This window comes from Furipterus horrens, unplaced genomic scaffold (genome assembly GCF_987537825.1).
Source record: "Furipterus horrens unplaced genomic scaffold, mFurHor1.1.pri manual_scaffold_1, whole genome shotgun sequence".
Taxonomy (NCBI): Eukaryota; Metazoa; Chordata; class Mammalia; order Chiroptera; family Furipteridae; genus Furipterus; species Furipterus horrens.
The window spans coordinates 131,817,106-131,838,741 of NW_028327171.1; the positions used below are offsets into that span (position 1 = coordinate 131,817,106).

At 35.5% G+C, this 21,636-nt stretch overlaps 1 protein-coding gene across 5 annotated transcripts in view; it reads left to right on the forward strand.

Annotated features, from left to right (window-relative positions):
• Nucleotides 1-21,636, forward strand: part of RAB3GAP1 (RAB3 GTPase activating protein catalytic subunit 1) — a 124,646-nt gene that overhangs the window by 70,154 nt on the left and 32,856 nt on the right. For all 5 annotated transcript variants that reach the window (XM_090279467.1, XM_090279472.1, XM_090279479.1 and 2 more), the window contains 6 exons: nucleotides 9,990-10,089; nucleotides 12,980-13,061; nucleotides 16,626-16,694; nucleotides 18,065-18,138; nucleotides 20,270-20,362; nucleotides 21,022-21,191. In XM_090279467.1, the coding sequence (XP_090135593.1) occupies nucleotides 9,990-10,089; nucleotides 12,980-13,061; nucleotides 16,626-16,694; nucleotides 18,065-18,138; nucleotides 20,270-20,362; nucleotides 21,022-21,191 (588 nt within the window). The remainder of the gene's footprint in view (nucleotides 1-9,989; nucleotides 10,090-12,979; nucleotides 13,062-16,625; nucleotides 16,695-18,064; nucleotides 18,139-20,269; nucleotides 20,363-21,021; nucleotides 21,192-21,636) is intronic.

Genomic DNA, 21,636 nt, shown 5'->3' on the forward strand with positions numbered 1-21,636 from the left:
TGTGTTGTATTACGTTTATTGATTTGTGAATATTAAACCATCCTTGCATCCTTGGGATGAATCCTACTTGATTGTGGTGTATGATCTTTCTAATGTGTTGCTGGATCTGGTTCATCAATATTTTGTTGAGGATTTTAGCATCTATGTTCATCAGCGATATTGGCCTGTAGTTTTCTTTCTTTGTTGTGTCTTGACCTGGTTTTGGAATTTGGGTTATACTGGCTTCATAGAACGAGTTTGGGAGTCTTCCCTCTTCTTGTATCTTTTGGAATAGTCTGAGGAGCATAGGAGTTAGTTCTTTCCTAAATCTTTTGTAGAATTCACTTGTGAAGCCATCCGGTCCAGGGCTTTTGTGTGCTGGGCGTTTTTTGATTACTGCTTCAATTTCACTAGCTGTTTTTGGTCTATTCAGACTTTCTGCTTCTTCTTGATTCAGTTTGGGAGGACTATAGGTTTCCAGGAATTTGTCCGTTTCCTCTAGGTTGTCAAATTTCTTGCCATACAGTTGTTCGTAATAATTCCTTATAATCCTTTGTATTTCTGTGGTATCAGTTGTGATTTCTCCTCTTTCGTTTCTGATTTTGCTTATTTGGGTCCTCTCTCTTTTTTTCTTGATGAGCCTGGTTAAAGGCTTGTCAATTTGTTTATCTTTTCAAAGAACCAGCTCCTACTTTTTTTTATCTTTTGAATTGTTAGTTTAGTCTCTGTGTCATTTAATTTTGCTCTGATCTTGATGATTTCCTTCCTTCTACTTGATCTGGGCTTTGCTTGTTGTTCTTCCTCTAGTTCTTCTAGCTGTAGGGTAAAATTTTTTGTTAGAGATTCTTCTAGCTTTTTTAGGTAGGCGTGTATGGCTATGAACTTTCAGGACTGCTTTCACTGTGTCCCATAGGTTTTGGGTTGTTGTGTGTTCATTATCATTAGTTTCCAGAAACTTTTTGATTTCTTCCTTGATGTCATTGTTAACCCGTTCATTATTTAATAGCATGTTATTCATTCTCCATGAGTTTGAATCTTTTTGAGTTTTTTCCTTGAGGTCGATTTCCAATTTTAAGCCATCGTGATCTGAGAAGATGCTTGATATAATTTCAATTTTCTTGAATTTGTTAAGGCTTGTTTTGTGTCCTACCATGTAGTCTATCATTGAAAATGTTCTATGTGCACTTGAGAAGAATGTATATTTTGCTTTTTTTGAGTGAAAGCTTCTATATATATATCGACTAAGTCCATTTGATCTAGAGTGCTGTTCAGTGCCTCAATATCTTTGGTGTTTCTTTGCTTCGAAGATCTGTCCAGTGTTGACAATGGGGTGTTAAAGTCCCCTACTATGAGTGTGTTGCTGTCTATATCTTTCTTGGAGTCTTTCAAAATTTTCCTGATATATTTGGGTGCTCCTAAGTTAGGTGCATATATATTTATAAGGGTTATATCTTCTTGATGGATTTTTCTCTTAAGTGTTATGAAATGCCCTTCTTTGTCTCTTTTTATGGACTTTGCTGTGAAATCTGTTTTGTCTGATATAAGTATTGGTACCCCAGCTTTTTTTTCATGTCCATTTGCTTGAAATACTTTTTCCATCCCTTTACTTTCAGTCTGTGTAGATCTTTTGTTCTAAGGTGGGTCTCTTGTAGACAGCATATATGTCGGTCATTCTTTCTAATCCATGCAGCTACCCTATGTCTTTTAATTGGAGCCTTTAATCCATTTACATTTAAGGTTATTACCGATAAGTACTTATTCATTGTCATTTTTCCCCTTTGTACCGTGTTCTTCTCTGTCTCTCTCTGTTTCTTTATCTTCTTAGAGCAGACCCTTTAGCATCTCTTGCATTGCTGATTTGGTGGAGATGTATTCTTTTAGCCTTCTTTTGTCTTGGAAGCTCCTTATTTCACCCTCCATTTTGAATGAGAGCGTTGCTGGGTATAGTATTCTAGGTTGTAGGCCTTTGTTTTTCATTGCTTGGGATATTTTTTGCCATTCCCTTCTGGCTTGTAGTGTTTCTGCTGAGAAATCTGATGATAGCCTTATTGGAGCTCCCATGTATGTTATTAGTTGTTTCTCTCTTGCTGTTTTTAGGATTCTCTCTTTGTCTTTGAATGTTGGCATTTTAATTATGATGTGTCTTGAAGTGGGCCTGTTTGGGTTCATCTTCATTGGGACCCTCTGTGCTTCCTGGACTTGCATGACTCTTTCTCTCCTCATGTTAGGGAAGTTTTCTGTCATTAGTTTTTCAAAGAGGTTTTCTATCCCTTGCTCTTCTTCTTCTCCTTCTGGAATTCGTATGATACAGATATTATTAATTTTCATGTTGTCCTGCAGCTGTCTTAGAACCTCTTCAGTCTTGTTCAGTCTTTTTTCATTTTGTTGCACTGTCTGGGTGTTTTTGTGTACATTGTCCTCCAGCTTGCTGATTCGATCTTCTGCTTCCTCTAACCTGCTTTTAATTCCTTCTACTGTGTTCTTCAATTCAAGGATCGTATTCTTCATTTCCTCCTGGCTCTTATTGGTAGCTTCTATGTCCTTTTTCATGCTCGTGTAGTTCTCTGTAAGTTCCTTGTAGTTTTTCTGGAGTTCCTTGTAGTTTCCCTGGAGTTCTGTGTAATTTCTGCTGAGCTCATTCAGCTTCTCCATAATCAATGTTTTGAAGTCCATATCTGATAGTTTGCTCCCCTCTATTTCATTTAGCACTCTCTCTGGGGATTCTACCTTTCCTTTTCATGGGGGGTTGTTTCTCTGTCTTCCCATTTTTGTGATTCCTATTGTTTGTTGGTGCTTCTTAGAATGATCTGCACTTCCTGGATCTGCCTCTGGTAGCGTCAGATCATGTACCATACTGGCCCTAGGCAGCGTATTGGAGACTTCCAGGGATCTACTGGCTTTGTCTGTCTTCTTTAGTTGTTAATCTACTCAATCTGTGATTAGCCATCAGGCTTAAGGACCGTGGGTGTGGCAGCTTAATTCCTGTAGGTAGGGCTTTTATTTCCCCTTAGTCTGATGCCACTTGGAGGGGAATGGTCTGTCTGCTGTACTGGGGCTGAGTCAACACTCGCTGGTCCTGGGAGGAGGTTAGTGTAGCTTCCACTTACTCCTCCGCCATCTTGGATCTCTTTCTGTGTTGTCCTTGATGTTATTTGTTTAATCTGTCTGGTTGTATTTCAGCTACTCTTTGGTGGATCTTTTTCTCTGGTTAGTTGATTGAGAGTCACTCTGCCCACCTTGTCTTGAGATCTTTTGTGGAGGTGCTGCTAAAACGTAATCACACAACCCAGGCAAGAAACCCACACCCTCCAATATTTCCCCCAACTACAATCTCACTATAGGTTGCAAATGAGCTCGTATTAATATATTTGTGGAGATATTGGGACTCTTATTTCGTAGGAGAAACAGATAGGAGTTGTTTTAAATGAAGGAAGGGTAATTTGAGGGGGAAGTTGATAGAGCAATATTAGCAATTAGGCTCAAGGTTATCTAAGACAGCAATTAACATTTACACTGTATGTTTGAAAAGGAGGAGAGGGTTACAGTGTAGTGAGAAAGTGGAAGTGTATAGTATTAGGATTATATAATCAGTATATGCTATATGTTTAGCATGGAAGGGAGGATAGACACAACAGACATCCGGGCAGACAGCCAAAAATTGAAGCAGAGGGCTGAGGAGGTTAGAAGGTAGGAAACAGATAGAGAAAGAATTTTTCAAGAATAAAAATGCAGAGTAGAAAATAGCAAGACAGGAAGGGAGAGAGGAAAGAGAGAGAGAAAGTAAGAGAAGAGAAGGGTAGGAGAGAGAACGAAAGACGAAGGGGAGGGAGAAGAGGGGGGGCTGGATTAAAATTTTATAAATATATATATTATAAAAAAATTAGAAGATTAAAACATGATATAAAATAGCAAGATAGAAAGAGAGAATATATAGAGAGGAATTAGAGATGGAAAAGGGAAGCAAGAATAATTGAATGGAGAGGGAGCAGGGGTCAGGATAAAGAAAAATATTAATAAAATTAAAAGTACTTAGAAAGAAGGGAAGAAAGAAGAGGATGGGGGAGGGAAAGAACACGGGGTAGGGAAGGAAATCAAGAGGAAGAGGAGATCTTAGGGAGGGAAAAATTGAAATTGAAGAGTTGACAAAAGATAGGATGATGGAGAGAAATACAAGAGGGAGAGAAAGAAGAGAGGGGATGGGGAGGAAAGAGAGAAGGGTTAAGGGGAGGGTGAAGGGGGAGGGGAATAGATTAGAATTAAAATTTAAATATTAAAAGATTAGAATATAAAATGGAATAGGGATAGAGAAAGAAAGAGAGAATATTTATAGAGAGAGAAGGATAATAAGGGAAAGGGAGGAGAGAAAAACGAATGTAGGCTGAAGGGGGACAAAATAAAGAAATTTAATAAAATTGAAAGTGCTTAGCACAGAGAAAGGAGAGAGAGAGAACGGAAACGGAGGGAGGACGAGGATAAGGGGGAGGGAAGGTGATTAGAAGAAAGGAATAGGAAGGAAAGGGAGAGAGCTTAAAATTAAAAAATTAACAATAGGATGAAGGGGAGACATGCTAAGGGGAGAGAAGGGAGGGAAGAGGAGGGGAGAAAAGGAGAGAGAATAGAAAGGACAGGAGGGGCAGTTAGAGAGTGAGAAATAAAAGAATGAGAGGATTTTAACTCAATTCAACTTTTAGGCACAGTCTCTGGGTATTTTTGGTTTGTTTGTTTTTTGTTTTTGCTTCCTTCCTTCCTGAGTCGTCCCCTATTCAAAATTCCATGGGTTTCAAATCTTTTCTGGTTGGTTGGCTGGCTGTAGGAAGGTTCTGCTTGATTCTGGGATTGCTAGTCTTTTATTCGTGGGCCTACCGCCGCTCTGCTGTGAGCTTCGTTCAGTTGTCCCCTCCTGTGGCACCCTCAGCCCTCCTTAGGCTTGCCCAGCTACTCCTTCCCACTGTTGGTGCAGCCTGTGCCTGCCAGCAATCCCCGCCCTGCCTCCAGTCGTGTGTCTATTCCCAGGCCACAGCTTCTGCTCTCTTCCCTGTCTATATGCCTGCGCACCCCACCTCTCTCCCTGTCTCAAGACCGTCCCTTTGTTCTGCAGGACTCTGGCACAGTCGGTCAAAGTGCCGGGCCCAGTGGCACTTTCCTGCCCAGGGCCTCTCCTCTAGTTTGGAGCTCTGCAGCGGCTTTCCCGCGTGGGCTCTTCCCCTTGCCCCAAAACTGTCTCTATTCCCAGCTACAGCTTCCACTGGCTTCCCTGTCTATAGGCGTGCGTGCTCTTATCTCTCTTCCCGCCCCAGCACCATCCCTTTGTTCTGCAGGATTCCAGTGTGGTCGGTCAGCGCAGCGCTCTCCTACCCAGGAGCTCTCCCCCAGTCTGGAGCTCCGCAGCAGCCTTTCCCTGCGGGCCCTTCTCCCCGCCCTAAAACTGTCTCCACTCCAGAACCTCTGCCTCCGCTCTCTTCCCTACTTACACACCCTGGGCGTCCTATTTCTCTCCTAGCCCCAAACCCGCCTTTTGTTCTGTGGGATTCTAGCGCGGTTGCTCAAAGTGATGGGGGCATGCGCTGCTCTTTTGCTCAGGAGCTCTACCTCGGTCTGGAGTTCCGCAGTAGCTTTTCTGTGCACCCCCCCCCCCCCGCCGCCCCCCGAGTTCTGCAGCAGCTTTTCTGTGCGGCCCATCTCCTTGCCCCAAAACTGTCCCTTTGTTCTGTAGGGCCCTAGCACAAGTGCTGTGTGCGCCCGGAATGCCAAGCTTTTGGTCGGAGGTTGCAGCTGAGGAGGTTTCCCTCTAGACTCAGATCACAGTTTCTCCCAGTCCTGGTTGTTCACTGTTCTCTCACTCCTCTGGCTTTTTCAGCCAAATCCTTTCCCTAACTCTCTACAAGAATTCACTTATCGGTGTGCCCCTAGCAGGGGGAGCCTCCAAGCAGCTCTCGGCTAGTGAGCTCTCCGGCTTAGTACTGCAGACACACCGGGTCCCAGAATGACTCAGCCTGCAGTGCGTGGTAAACCCCTCCACCCCCCTCCACGCTGCTCCCACGCTCTCCTCCCTGTTCACGCTATCGGAGATCCACACTCACTCAGTCACTCCTCTCCGCATTCGTTCCTGGAGTCTCTCCTTAACAGGACCGAGCTGAGAACACTGCCCCTACTCCACGGCCATCTTCTCCCTCCAGAGTCCTTAACTCTTCTTATCAGTTAGCCTGTGGTAAAATTTGTTTTGTTATATGTTGTTTCATTTAAATTTGTAGTTTCCAAGAACCTATCAACAACGTTAAGTGAGGACTTACTGTTTTGCCAACCTCCCCAGAGGCTTTAGATAGCTACTTGTTTGGGACTTTGAGCTTTTAACATTGAACTCTTTGGGTTCTGAATTGCCTTATTTGTTTGCTTGTTTATTTATTTATTTTTCTTTTTTAGAGAGAGAGAGAAGAAGAAGGGCAAGGGAGAGAAACATTGATTTGTTGTTCCACTTACCTGGACATTCATTTGTTGTTTCTTGTATGTTTCCTGACCAGGGATCAAACCCACAACCTTGGCGTATCAGGATGATGCTTTAACCAACTGAGCTACCTGGCCAGGGCTGAATTGCCTTTCTTTTTTTCAAATCTTTATTTGATTTGATTTTTAAAATAAATCTGTCTTATATTCTATGACTGAGAGCAGCAAGGCTAAATGAGATATACTCAATAGATCCTTGGTATTCTTTAAAACCACTGTCACAGAGATATGAAGAACTTACCTTTGCTACTCTGGGAGAAAAAAAAATTAGGGTTTAAATTGAGGACCTGTTAGGAAAGAGAGCAAAGCCAGATAAACAAGTGATGGAATGGATCCTCTACTTAAAGAAACATTCCCCCTAAGTACATAAATTGACATCCATCTCACTGAAGTGATTAAACTTGATTAACAAACTGATATTACATATGTCTTGGTATAGATATATTGAGTAAAGTATATCATAACCTGTATTGCATTTCTGCCAGAAACATTTAACATAAATCAAAACTTAAGGAAACACCAGTATATTTCCAAAATGAGCCATATTTTGGAAAGTAACTAGCCTAGATTCTCAGAAATCTCGTTATCATTATAGGCAAAACAAAGATTGGAGGCTGTTTAGATTAAAGAAGACTAAAGTGACCTAATAGCTAAATGAAATATATGATCCTTCATTGGGTCCTTGTTTTATGATAGTGTAGGATAATATCCTTGTTCATAGGAATTACAGCTGAAGTATTTACAGGTGAATTGTCATAATTTCTACAACTTAACATTCAGAAGGGTCACCCAAAAAACTTACTTATATGTATGACACGTGTGTGTGTATCAAAATGTTAATGATTATGAACTTGGTGAAAGTATATGGGTGTTCATTATGAGAAAAATGCTGAAATTTCTTTTTTAATTGTTACTATTTGTTACAAAGATATTTAGAATTCGAACTTAATTTTTAAAAATTATTTCAGTGTTGAGGCCCTAAATAGTGTAGTGGTAGGAATATCACCACCCCTTTGACATCTTTAAAAAAGTAATGCATGTCCCAGGTTAAGAAACTTAAGTAAACTAAAACCTTCCTTTTACTCTTCAGTCCCTCTCCTGAAAATAACTGTTGTTAGCAGTTTCTTGTGATTATTTTCATTATAAAGAAATCATAAAAGCATGTATTTTAGAGAGTTCCATCTATATATGTAATTTTTTTCAAAACTTTCTGGGCTTTGAAATGCCTTATGTAACTGCTTCATTCTATATGCAGTATTTTGAGAAATTTTTGTAAGATGCAAGTATGTGTTTATTTTTATTCCATTATTTTTCTTTTCTTTCACCGGAAGTTTTAAATTATATTTAATTTTTTTAGTTCAAATTTCTGGTTAAATAAATATATTAACTTGATTCCTTCTTCCTAAGAAAACCTTTAATGAACATTATTTCATGGATCTTTTATGTCATGCCTCTGTGTAGCTCATCTTGTCGTTACTGGAATAGGGATCACCTTGTTCAGTGGAGTTTGACTTAGATTATGACTATATTCTAGTTGTAGTTAAAAACTATTCCTGATCATTTTATCACATCATTTGTCAGAACTTTCATAAAACTCACTCATCTAGATATGAAATACCTTTCAAAATTGATTTGCTAAGAGCTGAGCGTAAATAATTGAGACCTTGTGTGAATACTTTAGAAGTTTTACATAGTTAAAGCCTACTCAGTATGTGACTCTCCTGAACTGTCTTTATAAAAGTTACTCTTTAACATCTGCTTGAAGTGTCCCAGGGTATTCACCTTTCACTGACAGTTTATTTCATTTTCACATAGATCCAATTATTAGAAATGATTTCCTTTTGGGTGGGAGCAGTTCTGTGGTCTGGAGTCACATAAAATTTAAGTTTAAATCCTCTTCTGCCATAATCCTCTAAATATTTGAAAACTCACACACTAGTCTTTTCTTTTTCTGTTTGGATAGTCTTCATTTTATTCAGTTGTTCTTTATATTTCATGGTTTTATATTTTGAATATTGATTTGGATATTTGTCTCTTAGAACTACCATTTCTTCATGTTTTGGAGAAATTTTTTTTTTGCAAGCTCATTGTGAATATTTAACATTTTAAACTTTCTTTCCCATTTTCTCTAGTGTTTTTATAGTTTTGTGGTTGCTCCCTACCCACAGAATATTTCAGAACCACATCTTAAAATGGTGTTTGGAGCCCCTTGTTCTGCCGTGATATTTGGGGTATTGTACTCGTATATCTAGTCTTAGAATTATTGGATTGCTTGTTTAGATCTTAAGAGTGGGTTTTTTCCCCCCTTACACAATAACACTCCCCAGTCCCATAGCTTCAACAAAGCCACTCTTATCAGTCAGGAGTGCCCTGCCCCAGTGTCTCTCTTAAGCAGAGTCTTGCAGTGTTCTCACTCTTTTGGGAGCAGTCTGCAATCCTAGGCTCTCATTGCGTGCCTTGTTCCGCGCCTGAAACAGAGCAGGCTTGTGCCTTGAGCCACATTTATCACTTTGGGTTTTCTGTGCCTTTTCTAGGGCCCACGAATATAGGTATGTCATGTTTGATCTTAGCTATTTCTTTTTAGTTTTTTCTTTCTATATTTATCTACTTTTCTATCTGACTGGAGCAGAGGTTATGTGTCAAAGCAACCTTATTAAAGTTTCTTCTAGACCATTTGTACCTTTTTGTGTGTGAACTCATTTGATACCTGGACCTGCCTAAAAAGATGATTATTCCTGACCAGCCAAAATCTTAACTTGCTTGTCTAGCATACAACAGCCCAAAACTGAATTATCTTTTTTTGACAACCACCTTATGTTTTGACTTTAGATTGAGTTTGTATTCAGTTTAAGCTACTGTTGAGCTGAAGTCTCTTATTCCTCCTGACCAGCACTATCTACAATGCCTAGAAACTGGTTAGATAGGCAGAATACTATTGAATCTACATTTTCACAAACTCCCTGGTTGAATCCTGTGCACTCTTAAGTCCTATTCCACATTAATGTAGCATAACTATTATTAAGGGAGTTGAGATCCTAGGATGTTTGGATGATATTAATTTTTAATGAATGTAAAGATAAGTTAAATTTTCTGTTAACACATTCATTAATATAAACTATATTGCATGAGCAACCATCTGTCTTATTTAAAAAATTTGGTTCAGTATTCAAGACTGACTTTAATTTGAGTTTATTTTCACTTAAAAGAAAGAAAAGGTATCAATCATCTCCCCAAACCTACTCTTATACTTTATAATAGTTTTCCCTTATTTAAAAAAATGAATCACAGGTTTTTCACATTTAAAATGGCTGAAGAGAATAGTAAGATATTATACATGTACAATTAAAATTGTATAAGGTATTTTGAAAGAGTATTTTGCTTAACAGAATTTAGTATCTCATTTCCAGGTATTAGTTTAAACAGTTTTGGTCATGTAGTTTTGGTCTCTGGCATTGTTTTAAAAGACACGTTTTTTAAGCCCCACCATATCATCTGCATTTATTTCCTAGGGATGTCCTTTAACTCCATTGCCTCCAGTTAGTATTACTATTCGATTTACTTATGTACTGCAAGATTGGCAGCAGTATTTTTGGCCTCAGCAACCTCCAGGTAAGATTATTTAAAATTATATTTAATTTACTGACTATAACTAGAAAAGGAAATATATTAAGAAATTAAAGTTATTTAACTATATGTTTCAGGTATTTTAAATTTGAAATGTTTGTAATTCATTCCAAATGTAATATTGTTGATTTCATTGCCTGTATCATTTTTTTTTCCTCTTAAGAAAAGCTCTCTATGTTGTTCTAGAGATAGTATTACTTTATATTTGACAATCTCTCTTTGAAAGTTAGTATTATTTATACAACATCCCCCTGCTGTGGAACATCATGTGCTGTAAATTAGTGTGTATTGAATGATTGAAATGTCTTGTTTTTAGAAGACTGTAATAAGAGAAGCTATTATAAGTTGAGGATAGATATGCAGAGAACTTCATAGAATTTGAAGAAGAGTGCTGACTAGAAAAGAAAAAAAATGTTTATATATACACACACTTATGATGGGAAGACCTGTAGAATATTTTACTTTAACTTGCATTTGATAAAAATGTATTAAAATTAAAAATCAATCTACCTGCCCTGGCCCATGTGGCCTTCCTTGTTGGTTGGAGCATTGTCCTATACACCAAAAAGTTGAAGGTTCAGTTCTTGGTCAGTGTATTAAAAAAAAAAAAAGAAAGAAGTCAATTGACTAGGTTGGCCATTAAAATACTGATTCATTCAACAGTCATTAATTATTAGCTTATAATACGCCAGACTGTGCTAGGGACACAAATATGAACAAGATATCACATAAGTTCTAGAAAAGCTCAGTCTCGTAGACATAGAACCTAATTAAATGAGATTTTGGTTCCTGGGCATTTCTCTCACATGTAAGTGTGATTATGATCAAGTACATCTAATAAGAAATTATATACAAACTTAAAAATTAGTATAAAGATTTTACTAGCCTAAAAACATTTTCAGTCTCCCTCCCTCAAAGAGAAATAAATTAGTATAATTTTTATTCCAAGTAGTTATTTATTGGACCGAAAATAATAAATTGGTAGTCTTGGGGTGATATTAAAATTTAGTGCATCCTGAGCTTTTGGTAGTTATAGATACTACTACTATTTTTCTTTATGTACTACTGAATAATTTGAAACTCTAATGTACAATAAAATAACTGCATCTAAAACTACAACCAAAGGAAATAAAAACTAAGCTGACACTTAGACAGAAAACTCAAATGGTTTTTTTTGGTTACTTTATTTTATTTATTTATTTTATTGCTGACACTATTTCAGATGTCCCCCATTTTCCCACCTTTGATTCCCTACACCCAGCCTCTCCCCCTCCAACTTTCACCACATTGTTGTCTGTGTCCATGTGCTATGCATATATATTCTTTGACTAATATCTTCCATTCCCCTCCATCCCCCCCATCCCCTCCCTCTGAGATCTGTCAGTCTGTTCTATATGTCCATACCTCTGGTTTTATTTTATTCATCGTTTTTGTTTTGGTAATTTTAGTTCTCAGACAACAATACCCACTAAACAATTTGTAGTCAGCTTCCTACCCTCCTTTTCCTTTTTTCAAAGGCTGCTCTATTATTAGTCAATTTTAAAGATTTCCAAAGATGGTACCCTGGTCTGTTGGTGATTTAAGAAGTCCAAGAGCCATAATCTCAGCATTGTAATTCTGATAGCCAATAAGACTTTGTTAACATTCTTTTTCCAATTTTTTTTTAATGGGGATAAGAATATTGACGTTTTTTCTCAGGGGGTTGAAGGCCATATACATTTTAAATATTTTATCCTATGGGCCAGTCACTATGCTTGGCATTTTATATATTATTTCATGTAATTCTCATTAACCTATGAGAAAAGTATTATTTTTCTTAGAGAACATGAGTAACTGGACCAAGGTCACATGGTCATTAGTTGCTAAAGTTCTCATTCAAATACCAGTCAAACTCTAAATCCCATGATCCTTTCACTTCACAATGTTACTTCTCAACTTTTACTTCAGTGAAAACTTTTGTACAGGTATAGCGTAATCATAATTTTTAATTTACAAAATGTGCTTATAAATTTTGAATCTCTTAAAAATTGACGTCTTATAATAAAACTAGTCATTGTGATCTTTATTATTGTAAGCATTCTTTAGTTGGAAAAATGGGATGAATTGACTTGAGAAAATTTACTGAATCAAGTAATTGAACCATATATAATGACTAATTTTAATAATTTAGATAGGGTGTAGATAGCTATCAAACATGATTTTAGTAAATCTGGGGAGTGTTCATAACTCAGTAGTAAGCTTTAATTTTAGGAATTCCTAGTGTAGTATGATTAATTAAAAGCAACCATCTGTATTATTTCATATAGAAAAAAATCCTTTTGATGTGTTTTAGAAGTATTTATCCCTCTTCAAGAGGGATGGAAGTAGGGGAGTGATTTGCCCTCTGAATTCTTGAATCACAGATACCATTTGTAATGGAAGGGAAATTCTTCAGTGAACTTTAAATATTTCCATGTACTATCAACTGAAATGTAATTTTATTAATGATGACTAATTTGCTATTCAGAAACTGTTGATAGCAAAACTTATGAATGTAGGTTGGTGCTTAAATTTTTTAATATTTGAATAATCTTCCTTTTAGGTGATATTGATCACATTCTTAGGAAATGCAAAACAACTTTTCAGGATAACGTTCTCTCAAGGAATATTTAAGGTTAAAATTAGAATGCAAGACTTGAATTAAACACTAAATAAATAGGAATTGTGTCCTTTTACTACAGCTTTCTTGGAGAAAGTCTTTAATACCTGGACTACTTGCTCTCTAACTTGCTATATATGTGTCTTGATGTAGGCACTTTTAAATCTGTAATCTTCCAAAGGGCTAACTTAACTAATTCTTATTTCTAAATAATGGAAAATTATTTATTTTGTTTAGACATAGATGCCCTTGTAGGTGGAGAAGTTGGAGGCCTAGAGTTTGGCAAGTTACCATTTGGTGCCTGTGAAGATCCTATTAGGTGAGAATTTCAGTCTATCATTTGAATTATGGGACTTCAATTTAAAAATTATATTGATATTGATTTTACTGTGATTTATAATAATGAGCATCCTGGAATGAATATAGTACTGGATTCAGACCTATTACTAATAATCTGTCCATCTTTATTTTCTCTGTAACTTGAGTAATAAAAAAAGCTTTAAAATAATATATAAAATGTATATAATATATTATTCCTTATAGAAATGATTCTTGGTCAACTTCTTGGGAAACATTTGAAATACTGAAAACACAGAGAATGCTATATATAATAATCTTTCATGTATCTATCACCCAGAATTAATAGTTGTTTACATTTTCCCTGACCACATTTTCAAAATGTATAAATTAAGACTAAATTTAAGACTTAAGGCATAAGGGTGACCTCTTAGGTTACCTACCTGCTTTTCTAAGAGCTACTGAACTTTAAGAAAAAGTTGTTTCACAAGAAAATGTGGAGCTTGGAAAGTTTAATCACCGATAACAAAATAATGGTGATTTAGAAAATATTAAGTTAAACTATTTGGTTATAACTGAACAATATATACACATGCATATATACATTCCTAATACTCTCACATAGAGGTAGAAATAATAATAATTTTTAACTTAAATTTACTTAAGAGAGAAGATAAAGTTAGTATCATATGAGCCATGCACTATGCTAAATGAGGAAGATACAAAAGTAAATAAAACAGTGTCTTCTTGGCATTTACAGTGTAGTTGAAGGAAATAGACTTGAAATAATCACCTAAATAAACCTACAAGTTGTGGAATAATTTGAAGGAAAAGTACAGGATATGACAGTAAAATCAGCTAGTTTAGATTGGGACACCATCAGGAAAGTGTTCTCAAAGGAAGTGATATTAACGTTAGTCTCAATTAAGGGAGGACTTATCCAGGCAAAGAGTTGGAGAATAACTATTCTGTGTGGAAGGAAGAGTCTGCGAAGAGCCTTGATACAGGAAAGAGTTTGGTTTGTTTATTGGAGGAAATACAGATGGACAGTATGGCTAGAAATATAGTGAACAAGAGGGAAATGTATATGGCAACTTTTACAGATAGATTTATTGCCTTCCAGTTGGTTCATTCATTTGAATTTTGCTTAGGGAAATTTTTTGGAGGAAAGAATAAAATTGACCTGGAAGTAATTAGTTATTAAATATTTCTTCCTAATTTTATATGTGATGAGGACTCAACAGAGAAACAAATAATTGAAGAAGAATGCAAAAATTAATTGAGGGTAAGATAGTCCACATGGTAGACCATTTAAATCAAATGATGATAAGCAAATGTTGTAAGTACTATGCTTTTGAAAAGGAATTTTTGTCAGTGGAAGAGGAAATGAAGAAGGTTTTTTTTTTTTGGTTTTTTGTTTTTTTAGTGTTCTCTCTTGTCAGAGAAATTGTTCTATAGTTAGAGAGAGAGGACAGGACATAGTCAAGGACTTAGGAACTGAATCTTAGGTTAATAGAAGCTTATAGTTTTAAACTCTAATCATCTATCCTCTAATATCATAGAGTTTGTGGTCATTTTTAAACTTTAAAAATTAGTTTTATTATGAAAGTAATAGTTCATGTTCAGCAGAATAAATTTAGAAAACATTAAAAAAAACCAAAAATCCTATTTTTACTAATCAAGTTTTTAGTTGCAAATGTAGTAGTCAACTCTGACTAATTCATGCAAAATATCAATTTATTGGAAAGATACTTGTTAACTAAGAGGTTTAATTAAGACCATTATAGGACTGGGTTTAGAAAATAGGCTTGAGCCAAGGGTGGCTAGTTGTTCAGTTCATAACTGAAGTTATACTCCATTGTTGTGGAGAGCTGGCCCTGCTCTCACAGTGAATTCTACTTGTGGATTCAGAGTCTTAGGCTAGAGTTGCCAATTAGTCAAGCACCACCAAAGATCAGAAAAATAACGTAATTGGCTCATTTGGCTCCTGTTGCCTCAAAACATAAAACATGAATTTAGAATCTACACAGGAAAAAAAAAATTCATTAAATTCATAATCCCACTACTCATAGGTATCACTGATTGCAGCTTGATATATGTGCTTTTAGCCAGTTTTTCCTGTGTGTGAATTTGGTGTAAATATACATGTGCAACAAGGGTCTACAGGACCATCCTCAGGTTGGTTTTTTGTTAGGAGGACTCACAGAACTCAGTGGTTGCCCTTATGGCTATGATTTATTACAGCAAGAGAATACAATGCAAACATAAAAGGAAAAAAGCACATAGCGTGAGGTCCAGAGCAAACTAGGCACAAGCTTCCTCTCCCAATGTGGTCACACAGGACATACTTAATTCTCCCAGCAATGAATTGTGACATATGTGAAAGGCTGGCTCTCTACCAGGGAAGCTCTTTAGAGACCCAGTTCTTGAAGTTTTTATCCAAGGTTGGTCGTGTAGGCACTCTGCCTAAAATGTATCAAAAAGAAAGCAGGTATTCAGCCTAAACCATATTGTTTGCACAAGTAGTTTAGGCACAGTGATCCACTCTTATCAAGGAATGGTACAGGCTCTTCTGAAATCCAATTTCCCAGATTCCAAGCTGAGGCCCTCAACCCTTGTTTTGCACGTGTTTGTGTATTTTATAAATGTATGTCATCCTCTGTGTTTTTGTGGCAAACTATGACCTATGGACCAAATTTGGCCAGTAGTCTGTTTTTGCTTAGCTAGTGAGCTAAGAATGGTTTTTACATTTTAAATGGTTTTAAAAGAAAAAATATCCAAGAACAGAACAGAGACCACATGGCTCACAAAACCTAAAATGTTTACTTCCTGGTATTTTGTAGAAAAACTTTGCCAACCCTCACTTAGAACATTTTACCAAAATTGGCATCTATCCCTGTACCATGAAATTCACCATTTAAAAGTATACAATTCACTGGTTTTTAGTATTCACAGTTGCTCAACCATCATCGCTATCTAATTACAGAAAACTTTTATCACCCCGAAAACAAACATTTCACCTCTTAGCTGTGTCTCTCCTGATCTCCCCAGGCTCTCCAGCAAATACTACACTACTTGCTATTTATATGGATTTGCCTATTCAGGACATTTCATATAAATTGCAGTATACGATATGTTCCCTTTTGTGTCTGGCTTGTTTCACTTAGCATTTTGTTTTTGAGATTCATCCATATTGTAGCATGAGTCAGTACTTCATTGTTTGCCATGGCTGTATAATATGTCATTGTTTGGATATACCATGTTTTATTTATTCATCAGCTGGTAGATATTAGGGTTATTTGCACTTTTGGGCTATTATGTATAGCATGTTTTTTCAATGTCTACAAAGACATTTACTTCATATGGAAGTGCTACCATTTGCTGAACTAGTTGTTTCCATTTTTATTGTATTATAAATAATACAGCATTTAACATACTGGTATGTATATCTGGTTATTAACTTAGGATACATTTCTGGAAGTAAAATTGCTGAGTTAGAGGATATATATACACACACACACATACATACACAAATGCACACACTATTAAAGCTTTTGGATATATTTTATGTTTTGTTTATTTTTAGTGAACTCCACTTAGCAACTACATGGCCTCACCTGACTGAAGGTATCATTGTGGATAATGATGTTTATTCGTAAGTATGTTAAGAGTAGTACATTGAGACACAAACATTTTAGTAGAAGAAATTAACTGCCTAGTCGTTAGCAGTTTTTTTTTTCATTATATCAGTTTCTGATAAGGTTGATTCTTCTATTTTTGAAGATCACTTTGTAGACTGATTAATATGTATTATAGATGTGTCTTAAGCTGCTGACTTTGAAGATGTGATACTTATTTCAGAGATAATGAACAATCTGAATCCTACTTGGTTTTAGCAAAAATGTCTCTATTCAATTTGGGATTTAGTGTATAATTCTGTTGAACTTTTCTTACCAGGTTAGAAGCATTTCATGAAGTGCTTTGAAGAGATGGTTGTTATCAGAATGTGTGGGAATAATATCTGATCATTAAATATCATAAATAACATACATGTCATACACTCTTTAGCAGTAGAAACGACTTGAAAATTACAGCAAGCATTATGTAGGAAGAATGTGGAGAAAGAGGAATGTAATTTTAGTACCCTCTCATTCCTGATGCAGAACAGTGAGAAATAGGATACTTTTTTTCATAATTAAAACAAATGTATTATATTTACTGCCGATGAAAGTAGCTTGAGCTTTCTTAATCAAATAATAAAGATGGGTATAAAGAAGAAAGTATAAAGACCACCTACAACCCCATTACTTAAAAAACAGCCGGTTATCCTTTTTTGGGTGTATCCTTTTTTAACAGTTGAGTTATAATTGACATATAACATATTAGTTTCAGGTCTATAACAATGATTTGATATTTGAATGAGGGCATATCTTTTTAAAATTTAAATTTATATATTAATTTGCTTTATTCAGTATATTATTTTACATCTTTTATGCTAGTAAATGTAGATTCATATTGTCATTTTTTTAATTGCTGCATAGTATTTCATTGAGTGGGTACATGATAACCTATGTATAATTGAGAAAATAGGGCACTTATGATCTTGGATAAATTTTTGTAGATTTTTAAAATTAATAGTGCTATAAAAACATTGTTTAAGATGATTATGCATACTTATTTCTTATTCCTTTTTTATAATTCCTAAAATAAAATTCTCTCATTAGATTATCAATGAACACTGCCTACTCAGAATCATTTTTAATGTCTTTTAAAAATTGTTTTGTATTAATTTTGGTTTTTTCTTTTGTCCTTTTTTGTTAAAAGCACTTTGGCTTCTTAAGATAATTTTTAAAAAATTATTCAAATGGCCTTATGCATCGGAATAATAGTGAGTTTAAGGGAGGCAAAATGGGTAGTGTGTCCTTCTATAAAATGTTTTTATTAGACTGCATTTCAATAAATTCATGAGTATTATATATTGTCATAATTAAGATCTATCTTATGTTAATTGTTTTACATTTTTAGTGATTTGGATCCTATTCAGGCTCCCCATTGGTCTGTTAGAGTTCGAAAAGCTGACAATCCTCAGTGCTTGCTAGGTAAGATATATTATCTTCCTTTGCTGAAATATCACCAGTCTGCCTGTCTTCCAGATCAGGACACTGAATTCATTCTTTTCTTTTCTCTTTTTAAGTATATTTTATTGATTATGCTATTACAGCTGTCTCAATTTCTTCTACCTTTCCCCCCCTCTGCCCATTTACACCGCTACCCTCTAGCAATCCCACCCCCTTAGAATTCATTCTTTATATTTTATTTTCTCTATCAAAAAATAATTTTTTATTTTAATTTTTTTACATTTGTGACCTGCTCAGTTAACACCATTCAAAAATAATCTTTGCCAACAGCAGTGAAAAGGACTAAAATCATTTCTTTTTGTATTTTAGTTTTAACCAGTCTATACCTCAGAATTCGCTGATATTGTCTCATGATTTGAGTCTTATTCCTAAACTGCATTTATGTCAGTTCCTTTTTTCCTCCTGTAGCACAGTCTGCATCTTCCATTCTAGTTATTGGAGCCCTTTGTGCCTTTTACAGTCTCTCTGGATCTGTGTATATGATGGCAAGAACACTGATTTTTACGATCTATTAAAAGTCCTTCTGTAGAGTTGTACCACATATACAAACCTGTTTTCTATTAGAGGGAAAAAAAGTGTAAATAATCTTGTATAACTCATAGGGTTATTTGATGAATCAAGTGAAATAACATAAATATACTTTTGACAAATATTTATTGCTATATAGATGGTATTATTGTATCCCGTGTCTGGAATTATCTTTCCTTCTCAATTTTGTAGATTTATCTCTTTCATGAAGTCTTCTGAACCAACCTATCTCCACAATGTGCCTTTCCATCTTTTACTCTCTTATATGTATTTTGCACACATGATAATATTTTCTCTATTTCTGTGTTCATCCATGCCACCTTCATTTCATATAACTTGATATGTTACCATTCATCTGATGGAGTTACTAAATATTTATTGATGACAGTGCATTTCTCTAAAGCGTTATTTTCTTGGGCTCTATCCTTCATTCTAAGCTATTCACCAAATGCTAATTGGAACTTGCCATTTGTGCTAACTATAATAGTGAATACAAAGATATAAAACATAAATTTCCTGCCATCAGTGAATTTGTCTTGGGGTGTTAGGGAGATAGTAGAGGGTAAATACCAAGAATTTTAAAGTTGGATAGACCTTGTTTCAAAGACTAGATCCAGCAGTTTGAGCAAGTTTTATAATTTCTTCAAGTCTTAGAGTAGAGATAGTAGTAGTACATATACTTCATGGGGTTACTGAGAGGATCAAATAAGATTATGTATGTGTTGTATATGTATCACATTTGACACAGTGCCTATCTTATTGTAAATATTCAAAAAATAGTTTCTCTTGTTTAATCATTGATTTATTAAGTTATTAAATTTATTTACAGAATTGTTTTCTAGTTCCTTATCATTCCTCATCCACTGACTTCTGTGATAATAGCAGAGGACCTTAGAATTAAAAGTATTCTCATAATTGTTCCATGATCTCACCTTACCTCTTTGACTTTATATGTTTATATGACTAGATTATAGGATTATGTAGTTACATATAATAAATTGTAGTTACATAGTTGACATGCCTAGATTATACGATTTTCTTATTTTCCTGAAGAAGTCCAGAAAGTGTTCTAGGATTATCAGATCTAATTAGTGAATTCTAAAACTTAGATGTTCTGAGTATATGGTATTGTCACAATTTTGGACTGATGGTTCTTCTTAAGCTTTAATTTCTTTGTGTAGACATCTCATTATAGCTATTTAGAAGATATCAAACCTTATTTCCCTTTCTTATAATAACGACACAATGTGTGCCATTAAAATGCAGCTAAAGCTGAAATAACTTCATCGTATGTGATTTCTTAATCCCTTAGGAACATATCTTTAGACTATCTTTTTAATTTTAATTTTTTTTAATGGATTCAAAATTTTACCACCCCGAGACATGGAGAGGAAGGAAGAACAAGGCTTCCTTTGAAATAGGATTCATTTTTGTCATAGGTGGAAATACTGAATTTTCCCCCCATATCTTGGTTAATAGCTTTGTGAAAAGATATGTACTTTAATTTATAGGACTGATTTCTTTCATTTAAGTGTCAAAAATTAGTAACATTTTTTCTCTGTAGGTGATTTTGTCACTGAATTCTTTAAAGTTTGCCGTCGAAAGGAGTCAACTGATGAGATTCTTGGACGATCCACATTTGAGGAAGAAGGGAAAGGTGACCTACTTTTTTTTAAGTTATTTTCAAATGTGTAATCCTCTTGTTGGCACGTTTTCAACAACCATTTATCTATCTTCTTATTAGAATTAAGTTGGAGAAGCAAGTGTTGATGGCCTAGATAGCTACTATATTACCCTAAGCTAAAAACATTAATTGTATTTAGTAAGTTCTTTCTACCAAAAATGTAAGATATTTTGAAAAGCAGCGTTTTAGAGGTTTATTTTTGAAGTCACGTGGGGAGAAATAAGTTGTTACACCTTTGACAATTGTGCATGTATACAAAGCTGAACATGTAATAAAACTTTTATAATTTTGAGACCATGTAACACTAATGAAAGGAATGACTAAAATATTCTATACAGTCCTGACCAGTGTGGCTCAGTTGGTTGGAGCATTGTCCCATAAACTGAAACGTCATGGGTTCTATTCCATTAGGATACATGCCTAGGTTGCAGGTTCAGTCCCTGGTTAGGGCGGGGGCAAGAGGCAACCAGTTGATGTTTCTCCCCCACCCTCCCTTCCTCTCTGTCTAAAATTATTGGGCATGTCCCTGAGTGAGGATTTTTTAAAAAACCTACACAGTCTTCAGTTTATTTATCACTGTAATCTGCTAAGGTTGGTGATATTATTTGTATTAATTTCTATTCTTCTTATAGAAATTGCTGATATAACTCATGCTTTGTCAAAGTTGACAGAGCCAGCACCAGTTCCAATTCATAAGTTATCAGTTTCAAATATGGTACACACTGCAAAGAAGAAAATACGAAAACACAGAGGTGTAGAAGAGTCTCCGCTGAATAATGATGTCCTCAATACTATTCTCTTGGTAACTAATAGTGTCTTTATATGTTTATATACATAAGCATTTATTCATTATATTTACAGTCCTTTCTGTGTGACAGGCACTGGATTGGGAATATAAAATGAGTAAAACCAAGTCTCCATATTCAGAACAATAATTGCAATACCATATTGCACGTGGGAGGTCTGACAGAGGTGCTGTGAGAAATTAGCAAAGGGTGCCGCTGTCTCTGGGCAATAGAAATCAGGGGAAGCTTCATAATGAGGGACACTTGAGCTACACCTTGAAGAGAAGAAGGCGTTAGAAGCAGAGGAATAGCAGAGGTCTAAGAGAGCATGTTGAATAGTTTGGTATATTATATAGTACTTTCCAGGGAGTAGCCAGGGATGAGGCTGAGGACATAGCAGGTAACCTGCCATTCTGAAGCACTGGACTTTTATCATGCAGTTTCATACCATTTTAAGCAAGT